Source organism: Cherax quadricarinatus, chromosome 49 (genome assembly GCF_038502225.1).
Source record: "Cherax quadricarinatus isolate ZL_2023a chromosome 49, ASM3850222v1, whole genome shotgun sequence".
NCBI lineage: Eukaryota > Metazoa > Arthropoda > Malacostraca > Decapoda > Parastacidae > Cherax > Cherax quadricarinatus.
Window position 1 is genome coordinate 25162295 of NC_091340.1, and position 12456 is coordinate 25174750.

Consider the following 12456-nt stretch of genomic DNA (forward strand, 5'->3'; position numbering starts at 1 on the left):
CGTTGTATGCATTGTATGTACTATGTATTTTTAATTTTTTTATCTGTTTTTTATACCTAACAGTATTGGGCCTTAATATGATGGTGTAAACACATTATTGGGCATTTAAGATGCATTTAATAATAAAAAACTGTTCTTTTCCACCTACCAGTGATTTTCACTTATCACAAAGAGTTGGGAACTTCACAGCCATGCAAAAGGGCCTTCCCTCCTGTATATACATACATACTGTGGTGAAGGAATATACAAGTAAACAATCTATGCCTGCTTGTTTGCATGTGCCTTCACTTGCCTTGCTACATTTGTTTGCTTGCTGAATTATTTATGCTCGGGTGCTACAAGCCATTAAACTACCACCTGTGTTCGTAATACAGGGTCAGTAAACATGAACCAAGGTGCGATGCCCAGTGTGTGAAAAATTCACTCTATTGTCTTCAGCAGAGTCTGAACATTCCTGTAATGAAGCATTAAATGTTGAAGATCCAATGGCATTACTACAGATAGCATTGTCCTAAGACACATCTACTATATAAAACCAGGCACCAGCATCTACTATAAAAAGCCAGGCACCAGCATCTACTATAAAAAGCCAGGCACCAGCATCTACTATAAAAAGCCAGGCACCAGCATCTACTATAAAAAGCCAGGCACCAGCATCTACTATAAAAAGCCAGGCACCAGCATCTACTATAAAAAGCCAGGCACCAGCATCTACTATAAAAAGCCAGGCACCAGCATCTACTATAAAAAGCCAGGCACCAGCATCTACTGTATAAAGCCAGGCACCAGCATCTACTATATAAAGCCAGGCACCAGCATCTACTATAAAAAGCCAGGCACCAGCATCTATTATATAAAGCCAGGCACCAGCATCTACTATATAAAGCCAGGCGTCATCATTTACTACATAAAGCCAGGGACACCAGTACAGTATTTTAAGAACTATCCAACATTTAACAAATGTGACATGTCACAACACACCTCCAGGTCAAACTCAGTTGCGTATGTATCTGAGCGTCCTTGTCTCTTGACGGCCCCGGAATTGGCTTCCACGTATATGACGTCACCAACTTCTACACGCTCTTTTTGAAGTGTTTCATATATGCTTGGATCCAGCTTCAACTGCTTGGTTCCTTTGGCCGTTCTCAAGCCAATTATGACATGACTCACAGTTTTCCCATAACCTGTAAACACAATTGATCTCATTAAATGGGATTAGATAATTAGTAACTAAATCTCTAAAATACAGTTTTCTAGCATTTTATTTTTTTTACTAATATCTTGATATAACACCCACAAGTTTACACTTCACTAGATAGCCAGACAATACGTCACATCTGCCAAGTGCTTATTCAAGCAGCCAGGAAGTACCTAATACCAACAGCCTGATTGATCAGAAGTAGAAAAACCTTGAATATACTCACAGAAAGAGGAAGGGATGTAGATTAAGTTTTATTATTATTAGTTTTTAACACAAGGGTCGTCACCCATCAAGACTGGGTGACCCAAAGAAGCAAACATATAGTATTCACTCAATCACCATCTTTCCAAAAGTATTCCAACATCACAATCAGATTACCCCTCTGACTGCACTATCCCCATCCTTCCTTCAGAGCACAGCACTGACCTTCCCACTTCTGGGGCTCAAGTATGGCTAACCAGTTTCCTTGAATCCCTTCATAAAAGTTAACCTACCCACATTCCAACACCACATCCTTTAACCCTTAAACAGTCCAAACATATATATACGTCCACACGCGCAGTGCCCCGAATATTTTGAGAAAAAAAAAACTTTTTTTTATAGGAAAAAAGAGCATGTGGTACCCAGGCATCCCCAATTTTTTTCATATGGTGCACACCGAGTGCACACACCCATTCTCTCATGTCTACGTGACTCAGGCCTATCGTACCAATGTTGGATGAATGACAAATGAAACGTATATACAGTAAGGCCCCGCTTTACGGCGTTTCACCTTACGGCATTCCACTAATACGGCGATGTCAAATTATGACCAAAATTTGCTATACGGCAAGCGGTCTTTTAAATACGGCGCCCCCCCACCCGGTTTGTTTACATTTTCCATGACCACATCTATTATGTCAGGAAACTTTCCAAAATTTCAAGTGCTTTAAAGTTACTGCATATTTTATATGTACTCTGATAATTATACTTATGTGTACCTGTACCTAAATATACTTACACACTGTGCTGGTGTGCAGGTACACATTAAAATCGCTAAGTCTCTCTCTACTTATGACGCCAATACTACGTCATTACCACAGATCTTAGTGATCATTTCATCATTTACTGCACCAGGAAAATCACTAGAGATAGGATAGGCCTACACAGGGCAATAAAAATGAGGTCAACTAGAAACTACAGTAAAGAAACACTGGTAAATAGGCTACACAATTGTGACTGGACAGAGATAACAAGTTGCACGGATGTAAACGATGCCCGGGAAAAATTCAAAACAATGTTCACTACCATCCTTGATAATATTGCACCAGTTAAAGAGCTTAGGATTAAACGAAGAACTGAACCCTGGATGAATACTGAGATATTAGATAATATGAAATTCAGAGACCAGCTGCTAAAAAGATTTAAAGCAAACAGACAGGATATTGCAGCACTAAATGAATTCCAAAGGGTGAGGAACAGAGTACAGAGACTTATAAAAGGAGCAAAGGCAAAGCACTATTGCTCAAAAATTGAAGAGTATAAGCATAACCCCAGAAAGCTCTGGCAACAACTAAAACAGTTGGGGTATAGCCATAAGCCAGTAGATAGGTCTAACATAGTACTCACTATCGATAATGAGGTATGCCACGAAACATCTAAGGTGGCAAATTGCTTTAATTCCTACTACACATCTGTTGCATCAACACTAGTAAGTAAACTACCAGCTGCATCAAATACCTTTAACACAGACTCTGATAAGTTTCAAACATACTATACCAATAAAGGGGTAACCCCCAACATTTGTCAACTAGTAAGTGTATCTCATGACTTCATTCAAAAAGAACTAAGCAGGTTAAACCCAACTAAGAGCACAGGCCCTGATAACATCCTGTCTAAGTTCCTAAAAGATGGTGCTTCTGAACTGTCAATCCCTATTGCTCACATAATAAATCTATCAATAACCACTAATACCGTACCGGAGGGGTTCAAGGAGGCCAGAGTTACTCCTATCTTCAAGAAAAATAGTAGGTCTGATGTAAGCAACTATAGGCCTGTTAGTATACTCAGTATAATATCTAAAATTCTGGAGAGGGCGGTGTATTCTCAAGTAGTTAAGTACCTTAATGACAACAGCATTCTCCATAGCTATCAATCGGGCTTTAGAAGATCCTACTCAACCGACACCTCCCTTATTAATCTGATGGATTACCTGAGAACTGAAATGTCAAAGGGGAACCTCATAGGTATGGTAACCTTAGACCTGCAAAAGGCCTTCGATACTGTCAACCACAATATATTATGTAAGAAACTTCAAGCTATCGGTATAGGTTCTGTAGACTGGTTTAAGTCCTACCTTAGCAATAGGAGACAAATAGTCAAAATCAACAAAACGGAATCAGAACCCCTGCCGATAACATGTGGAGTTCCCCAAGGTAGTATTCTGGGTCCCTTATTATTCTTATGTTATGTCAATGATATGCCTATCAGTGTCAAGTGCAAACTCCTACTGTATGCAGATGACAGTGCTCTGTTATTGACAGGTAAAGACCCACAAGATATTGCTAATGTTTTAACACTGGAACTGGAGTCCTGCAGCAAATGGTTAGTAGACAACAAACTATCATTACACCTAGGGAAAACTGAAGCCATTCTCTTTGGCACGAAACATAAACTGAGAAGGGTAAATAATTTTAATGTTCAGTGTAATGGGGAGCCCATCATTTTGGTTTCATCAGTAAAATATCTGGGAATCCCCTTTGACCCATGCATGTCAGGAGAATTGATAGGGAACAGTGTAGTAAAGAAAGTGAATGCCAGACTGAAGTTCCTGTATAGACAAGCACAGTGTCTATCTACTGAGGCTCGCAGGACCCTATGTCTAGCCCTTATACAATGCCATATGCATTACGCTTGCTCTTCATGGTACTCTGCCTTGACAAAAAAACTGAAAGACAGACTGCAAATCACCCAGAACAAAATCGTAAGATTCATCCTGGGGCTGGGACAAAGAGAACATGTAGGCCAGGATGAATTACAGCAGTTGGATATGCTGAATGTTGAAGACAGAGTAAAACAACTGAAGCTAAATCATGTTTATAAAATTGCTCACAAACAGTGTCCAGAATATCTTGCTGTCAATTTTGTCAAGGTTGGGAACCAAAGCAATCATAGTACTAGGGGGAGAGAGCACAACTTTGTAGTACCCACAGTCATTGGCCAGGCGTCAAACACCTTTTATTGTACAGCAATAAAGGAATGGAACAGACTACCCGCACATGTCAAAGCCAGTCATAGCATGAACCAGTTCAAGAAGAGTGCCAAAAGGTGTCTGATGAATGAAGCTACAGAAAGGGAGGGGAATGATTTTCTACTTTTTAGTTAACATACGTGTAAATTTTACCTTATTCCTAGTAATGACCCTCGTATTGTAGATAGTCTTAATGACCCTCGTGTAGTAGATAGTCTTTTTAGTATGATAATAAGATGTTATCTTCATTGTAGAATAATAAGAAAATATTATAACCTTTATATTATAATAATAAGGTAAAAGGACCCCAATGGAAATAAGTCACTCTGTCTGACTTTTTTGGGTTATCCCAGGTTCTCTACACATATGCTACTATGTATGATAATTCTATGTAACTGTATTTGTGTATACCTGAATAAACTTACTTACTTACTTACTTACGTAATAATAATCACTCTTGGGCACACTAGATGTCTTATTTTACATCAATATAGGCATTTTCATTAATCCATCTATGATATTTTCCTCAAAATTATACATGAAACCCATTACATAGCATATAAACATGATATATACACTCATAATAAAAATTGATGTAAATATGAGATTTGTTTACAAAGCAACTGTGTAGGTGGTGTCGGAAGAATTACGTTTTCTCTAGTCAAACACTGGGGGGTAACTGTAGAAAAATATTCTTTTCGTATGCCTTTACTCTATGTATAGCAATTCACGACCCTTGTGGGTTTAGTGCTTTTTATAATAATAATAATTATTATTATTGTTATTATTATTAATATTAATAATAATAATAATATTATTATTAATAATAATATTATTATTATTATTAATATTATTATCTTCACTCTAAAAATGGTGTGTTGCTGTTTGTTTATTCTGAACTAACTTGTACAACTTGTACACAATGTAAGAGTATTTGTATTGTGAGGTAATTATTATTAAAATAAAAAAATATTGAGGTAAATGTTTTACAAACTCTTACAAATGGACGTGAATGAACTAAAAGTAGACACATATTAATACGCATTTATTTCGCCTGACCAAGTGATCGTCCACTACCTGTTCAGTTTGTGTTCTTACATTGTCTCAACTCTGTATCTTGTTCTCTCTCTCGTTTACTCTTTCGTTAACTAGTTGGCTCTCATTGACGATGGCGTCTAAGGTTAGCTGTAATAAAAAGAGAAGTCGTAAGCCTCTTGCTTTAAGTGCCAAGTTAGAGGATGATGGTGTGCCATTCTGATTTTATTCAATAAACACCCTGCCACTTACCTCTCACACATTAATATTAATATTTTAAGGTAAGTAATACGTGTACTCTGTGTGTATCTTACCTTTTATTGTGTTTTTAATGCCTATTTCTATTGCTAACTTAATATAAGTTAGTGTAAACTTGTTGTCTGGCATTTATTGCATGTTTTATATGCTCTGATAATAATACTTGTGGAGCCGGGCGGAGGGACAACATTATGTTTTCTCTGCTTAGCCATCAGAGAAAATGTGTATGAATGTGCGTTTGGCCCAGCCACTCCCCCACTCCGCTTTTGTTTATAATTTTCGGCATGAATTATTCATTACTTCTACCTTCGTTTATGATGGCATCTAAAGGTAGTTGTTAGAAATGATTAAATTCAGTGAACAAGGCATGTCGCTGTTAATAATATGGCTCTGGGCCACAGTGTACGTAGCCGGTAGGTGTAGCCCAGGCTACACCTACCGGCTACCTACACTGACTTTATACAAATAAATACTACTCACCTCTCTTCCTATATTAAGACTACACATATTTTAAAGTAAATAGTGAGTGTACTGTATGTGCATTTTACCTCTCTGGGATGTTTTAAATATCGTATATTAAGTATGAGACGGGGAGCCAGTGCTACCTACACCTGGGCTACCTGCACCTGACTTCCTACAAATAAGTACTACTCACCTCTCTCCCTACATTATGATTACAAATACTTTAAGATAAATAATGAATTTACTGTGACTGTATTTTATTTTGTGTGTTTTTAATGCCTAGTTCTATTACTAACTTAATATAATTTAGTGTAAACTTGTTGTCTGGCATTTATATGCATTTATAAATGGAAAAAATGGAGTTCTGCCTTCCAGCGATGTCTGCTTTCCGGCGACAGCCTGGAACCTAACCCGCCGTATAAGTGGGGCCCTACTGTATACATTTGGGGCACTATGCGAGAGAACATATATGTATATACGTTTGGACCGCTTAAGGGTTAAAAATCACTTTTTTTTTTGTTTTTTTTCAACAAGTCGGCCGTCTCCCACCATTTATTCATATTTAACATACACAAGCCTGCTGGGTGTTCAAGCCCCTAAAACTCAAAAGTCTCTTGTACCCTCCTCATTCCAACTATTCCCAAGATGACCCCTTACCCTTCTACCTTCTGCCCAGATTTATATACCCTCAAGGAAATGTGTGCAATCTTCAACACTTATTTCCTCTCAATTTTTATGCAGGAAGATACTAGACAAATTCCAGAAATAAAAAATTATATAGGTCAGGATGAAAATAAGTTATACACGATCAAAGTTACTAGTGACATAGTTCTCAGACAAATTGACAGATTAAAACAAAACAAATTCCCAGGCCCTGATGAACTGTTCTCAAAGGTTATAAAAGACTGTAAGGAGAAACTTAGCAAACCATTAGACAGTCTTTTCAACATATCACTACAAACTGGCCTAAGTGGAAAATGGGAAATGTAGTATTCATCTATATAGCAGAAGAGGGGTTCTTAGCTTCAAATTATATACTAAATAGCTTAACCTCCATTGTGGGAAAATTGATGGAATCAAAAACTACCAAGGCTATTCAATGCCACCTTGAAAAACAAACTGATCAATGTATCACAGCACGGTTTTGCAAAGGGGCATTCCTGCCTTTCGAATTTACTAACTTTTTCACTAAGATGTTTGAAGAGGTAGATCATGGTAATGGATATGATATTGTGTGTATATGAACTTCAGTAAGGCTTTTGATAGGGTTCCACATTGGAGACTGTTGAGAAAAGTAGAGGCACACAGAATAGGAGAGGAAATTTTTTCCTGGATAGAGGTGTGGTTGACAGATAGGCAACAGAGAGGAATCAGAGTAGAGATGTAAAACAAGTGGGGTTCCACAGGGGTCAGTGTTGAGCCCATTGTTGTTCACAAGACACATAAACATAGATCAGGGAATAAATAGTGACACGAGCAAGTTTGCTGATGACACTAAAATAGGCTGTTGGATTAATTCTAATGAAGACACTAGAGCACTACAAGAAGATTTGGATAGATTGATGCAGCGGTCAAAGAAGTGGCAGATACACTTTAATTTAGATAATTGCAAAGTTCTAAGTCTTGGCAAAGAAAATAACCTAGGCACTTATAAACTAAATAATGCAGATTTTTAACCCTTTCAGGGTCCGTCCTGTAGATCTACGGCTTTACGGTGAGTATCCAAACCGTAGATCTACGCCATGAGCTCAGCTCACTCTGATAAACTGTGAGTGGTACATTTGGGCCTAGATATGAGAGAATACATCTATGTGGTATGTGTGCACCACATAAAACAGATCCTGCAGCACACTGTGTATAATGAGAGAAAAAAACTGAAATCATGATTTTTCGATTAAAACAGCAACTTTGCAGTGTTTTATCGTATGTTTTTTATAGTTGTATTTGCGATTTCTTGGTCTCATTTGATAGAATGGAAGACATATTACAGAAATAGAGATGATTTTGATTGGTTTTAGCACTGGAAATGGCTTGAAACTGAGCTCAAAGTAGCGGAAATGTTAAATTTTTGCCGATATTCAAGAGTAAACAAACGACCTCACATGTCTAATACACGTCAGCTGGTGGGTCTAATATACATTCACAAATATGGTGATGATATTTATACAATTATTACAGTATTGCATAACAGTAAATCTTCTATTTTTTGGTGTGAATAAAAATTCATTATGTGAATAAAAAATCAAAATGGAATTTATTTGTAAAGCCTCAAAACATAACTAATGAACAGAGGAAATGTTAGTTTAGTGCCAGGAATGCCTACATTGTTTATTCTGGACCCTATTTTGAAATTGGAATATTTTGAACTTTGTGTTAAATTGGCCAAATTAACAATTTCCCATCACTTTATTTTGTAGTTGAAACAGTTGACTTGGCGATTTCTTGTGCTCAATCGATAGAATAGAAGTAATACTAGTGAAATAGCTAAGAATTTGGTTGATTGGAATAATGTAATTGGCCTAAAATGGGAGTCAAAGTCGGCAAAATCGCCGATTCGTAAATATCGCTGACACATCAAAATTCGCGAGAGCATAATTTCGTCAATTTTCCACCAAATTTCGTACTTTTTGTTTTATTACCTTCACAAAAAGATTCTCTACGATTTCATAAGAAAAAATAAAAAAATTTTTTTTTGAAAATTCTTGGACACTGGTGTGTGACTCCAGATTTGGGCCTTGGACCCTGAAAGGGTTAAATCACTATGAATGCAAAAAAAGATTTAGGAGTTCTGGTTAGTAGCAATCTAAAGCAAAGACAACAGTGCATAAATGTTTGCAATAAAGTTAATAGAATTTTTGGCTTCATATCAAAAAGTACAAATAACAAGAGTGCTCGGGTTATACTTCAACTATTTATATCGTTAGTAAGGCCCCATTTAGTTCATACTGAACAGTTCTGGTCACTGTACCAGAGAATGGATATAAATGTGCTGGAAAAAGTACAGAGGAGGAGGATATCTAAGTTGATCCCATGTATCAGAAATCTTTCCTACAAGGATAGCCTGAAAATATTGAATCTGCACTCTCTAGAAAGGCATAGAATTAGGGAGGAATATATAAGTGTATAAATAGAAAAGAGGAATAAATAAAAGGGGATGTAAAAACATGCTAAATATATCTAACCAAGACATGGCTTGAAGCAATGGGTTCAGGCTGAAAAATATCAGATTTAGAATGGATATAGGAAAGCATTGGTTTGGTGAAAAGAGTTGTGGATTAGTGGAACAAACTCCTGAGTAGAGTCACTGAAGTCACAACCTTGTGCAGCTTTAAAAATAGGTTAAATAAGTTTATGAGTGGGTCTGAGTTGACTTGCCTAGCATGGACCAGCAGGCCTGCTGCAGTGCTCCTTCTTTCTTATGTTCTTTGTCAACCTATCCTTGTCCATCGCTATATACCCAAACCACCTCAACAACAACAACACCTCAGCTCTCTGAATTATACCCTTTATCACCCCACTTTGCTTTGAAATTTCTAAGTTCCAAATTTTTTGTAAGATATTCATACCACACACTGCTCTTAACCCTTTCAGGGTCCGTCCCGTAGATCTACGGCTGGTCGGTGAGTGTCCAAACCGTAGATCTACGCCAAAATTCTAGCGCCGTCAAATTTAGCGCGAAAGCGCTCATAGGCCTACATATGAGAGAATGGGTCTGCGCGGTGGGTGTGCGCCATAAACAAAAAATCTAGGCGCCTGCATAGCATTGTGGGAACGCCGGCTCAGTCACCCTTGTTCACCATGTCTCGTCGCAAGTCAGCTCTCACTCCCCGGAAAATTGGGACTCTCCTCTTCCTGTCTGATAGTTCTGACACTGATGGAAGTGGAAATGAAGACGAATTCTACGGCTTTGATGAGTTAGTGACCGAAAATAATGACCAGGATATCGATAATAGTGCAGAAAACCCCGACGATCCTCGACCTTCTACCTCTGGTGTGGGCACTCGTGACTCACGGTCGGTTGTTCCTAAACGTAAGAGAAAACTAATATTTTCCCGTGGTCTGGCCTCTGACTTCAGTAATGACGATGATTCTGACGTGGATTGTGATTTTATTGCGCTCGACGATCATTCGAGTAGTGATAGTGAGGAAACATATTCACCAGTGAAGCGTCGGTATGTGCGCCGCCGCATGCGCTCGGGTAGTGTACCCTATGCTATGCCCAGGGGACGGAGTACATCCCGTAGTACATCCCGGAGTACATCCCGTGGCCCTACACCCGTTTTAGGTAGTGATAGTGAGGATGATGTGGCTACACTTGGCATGGATGGGCCACAGACATCAGTGGATGGTGTTAGTGGGGCTGGTGGTGGTAGTGGCACCGCCATGCGTGACTCGCTGTGCCACGCGGGAACCCACGCTGCTGACTCGTCAGTTCAAGGACAAAGCGGAGCGTCACCCACCAGCCCGCCACAACCACCCGTACAACCAGCCTATGATGTCCAGTATCCACCAGCAAACCGTATCTGGGATTGGCAGCAAAATCCCAATTTTGTTCCCAGCCCTCACCACTTTGATGACTCGCAAAGTGGAATTCTACCTACCTGTCCCCTTGGAACCACGGCCAATGAACTGGAATTCTTTGAATTATTCTTTGACCAGCCATTGATGGAAACTATTGTCAGGGAAAGTAATAAGTATTTTCAGTACACCATGGCAAATACGATCTTATCACCACAGTCAAGACTACACAGGTGGAAAGAGACGACTGTTGCAGAAATGTATTTGCTTTTTGCAACAATAATGCTTATGCCTCACGTCTATAAGCATAATATAAAAGCATACTGGTCCACAGATCGGCTAATTTGTACCCCATCCTTCAGTGAAATAATACCAGTGAACAGGTTTATCTTACTCTTACGTATGTTGCACTTCTCTGACAAAACCAGGCCTGACAGAAGTGACAGGTTATACAAGATTAGAAATGTTTTCATGTATCTCAAACAAAAGTTCAGGATATACTTTTATCCATTCAAGAATCTTGTAATTGACGAGTCTTTGATTTTGTTCAAAGGTAGACTGTCATTCAAGCAGTATATACCGAGCAAGAGGAACCGCTTTGGTATAAAATTGTTTGTACTCTGTGATTGTGACAGTGGCCTGGTGTTGGATATTGTTGTATACACGGGTAGTAAAACATTGAAAGATACCAAGATGTTATTGGGTATATCAGGTGACGTAGTGAGAAACATGATGGCACCTTATCTTGGTAAGGGCCATACATTATATACCGATAACTGGTACACAAGCCCATTACTCAGTGATTTCATGCGAGTGAACAAGACAGATGTGTGTGGCACAGTGCGTTCTAATCGTAAACATATGCCCAGGCTCAACGCAGGTGTTCGTGGTGATGACGTGCAGGTGTTTACTGCCAATGACATCATGGCATTACGGTGGCATGACAAACGAGATGTCACATTGTTGACAACCATTCACCGTAATGAAATGCAAGACAGTGGCAAAGTTGATCGAGTGACTAATGAACGTATTCGAAAACCAGTGACAGTGATTGATTATACACAAAACATGCGCTTGGTTGACAAGTGTGACATGCAGATTGGTTTTGTTGACTGTGTTCGTAAGAGTTACAAGTGGTACATGAAACTTTTCTTCCATCTCATGGACATTTCAATGCTGAATGCATATAATATGTACCAAATAAAGACTGGTAACAGACCACCGTATGGTGAATTTTGTTTGTCTGTTGTCAGACAACTCATAATGAAGTACCAGGTAACAACACCTGCAATACAACATGGTCCTCGAATTCATCACAATATACCCAAGCGTTTGAGAAGAGAAGGTGATCATTTCATAATACAGCTTCCTTCAACTCAAAAGAAATTTGCTCAGAAGAGATGCATTGTCTGTGCACAAACAAAACGACGGCAACAAAGACGCAAAGACACTCGGTTTATGTGTGAGGAATGTAAGGTGCCTCTGTGCATGGTGCCTTGTTTCAAGGAGTTCCACAAGCTCCAGCAGTTCTAAAACCATGTCCAGTGATTGTAAATATGTAAATATATGATAGAACATTAGTATTATACAATATTTGTGCATGTTTATTGTAATAAACAACAGTGGTAAACAATAATATGATAATAACTTTAGTGCGGTTATTGTGTTCAATACAGTGAGTTTATATATATAAATTATATACAGTATTGGTCTCTCAGGCCCCAAATGTTAGTAGGAATAGAAAAAAATTGGA

The 12456-nt window shown here is 38.6% G+C and overlaps 2 protein-coding genes across 2 annotated transcripts in view; one reads left to right on the forward strand and one right to left on the reverse strand.

Annotated features, from left to right (window-relative positions):
* The window catches only part of LOC138854115 (transposable element Tc1 transposase), a 93031-nt gene that overhangs the window by 72506 nt on the left and 8069 nt on the right, over positions 1-12456 (forward strand). The window lies entirely within an intron of this gene.
* Positions 1-12456, reverse strand: part of pont (RuvB-like helicase pontin) — a 97256-nt gene that overhangs the window by 28133 nt on the left and 56667 nt on the right. Inside the window, exon 4 of the mRNA XM_070095271.1 lies at positions 982-1184. Within this exon, the coding sequence (XP_069951372.1) occupies positions 982-1184 (203 nt within the window). The remainder of the gene's footprint in view (positions 1-981; positions 1185-12456) is intronic.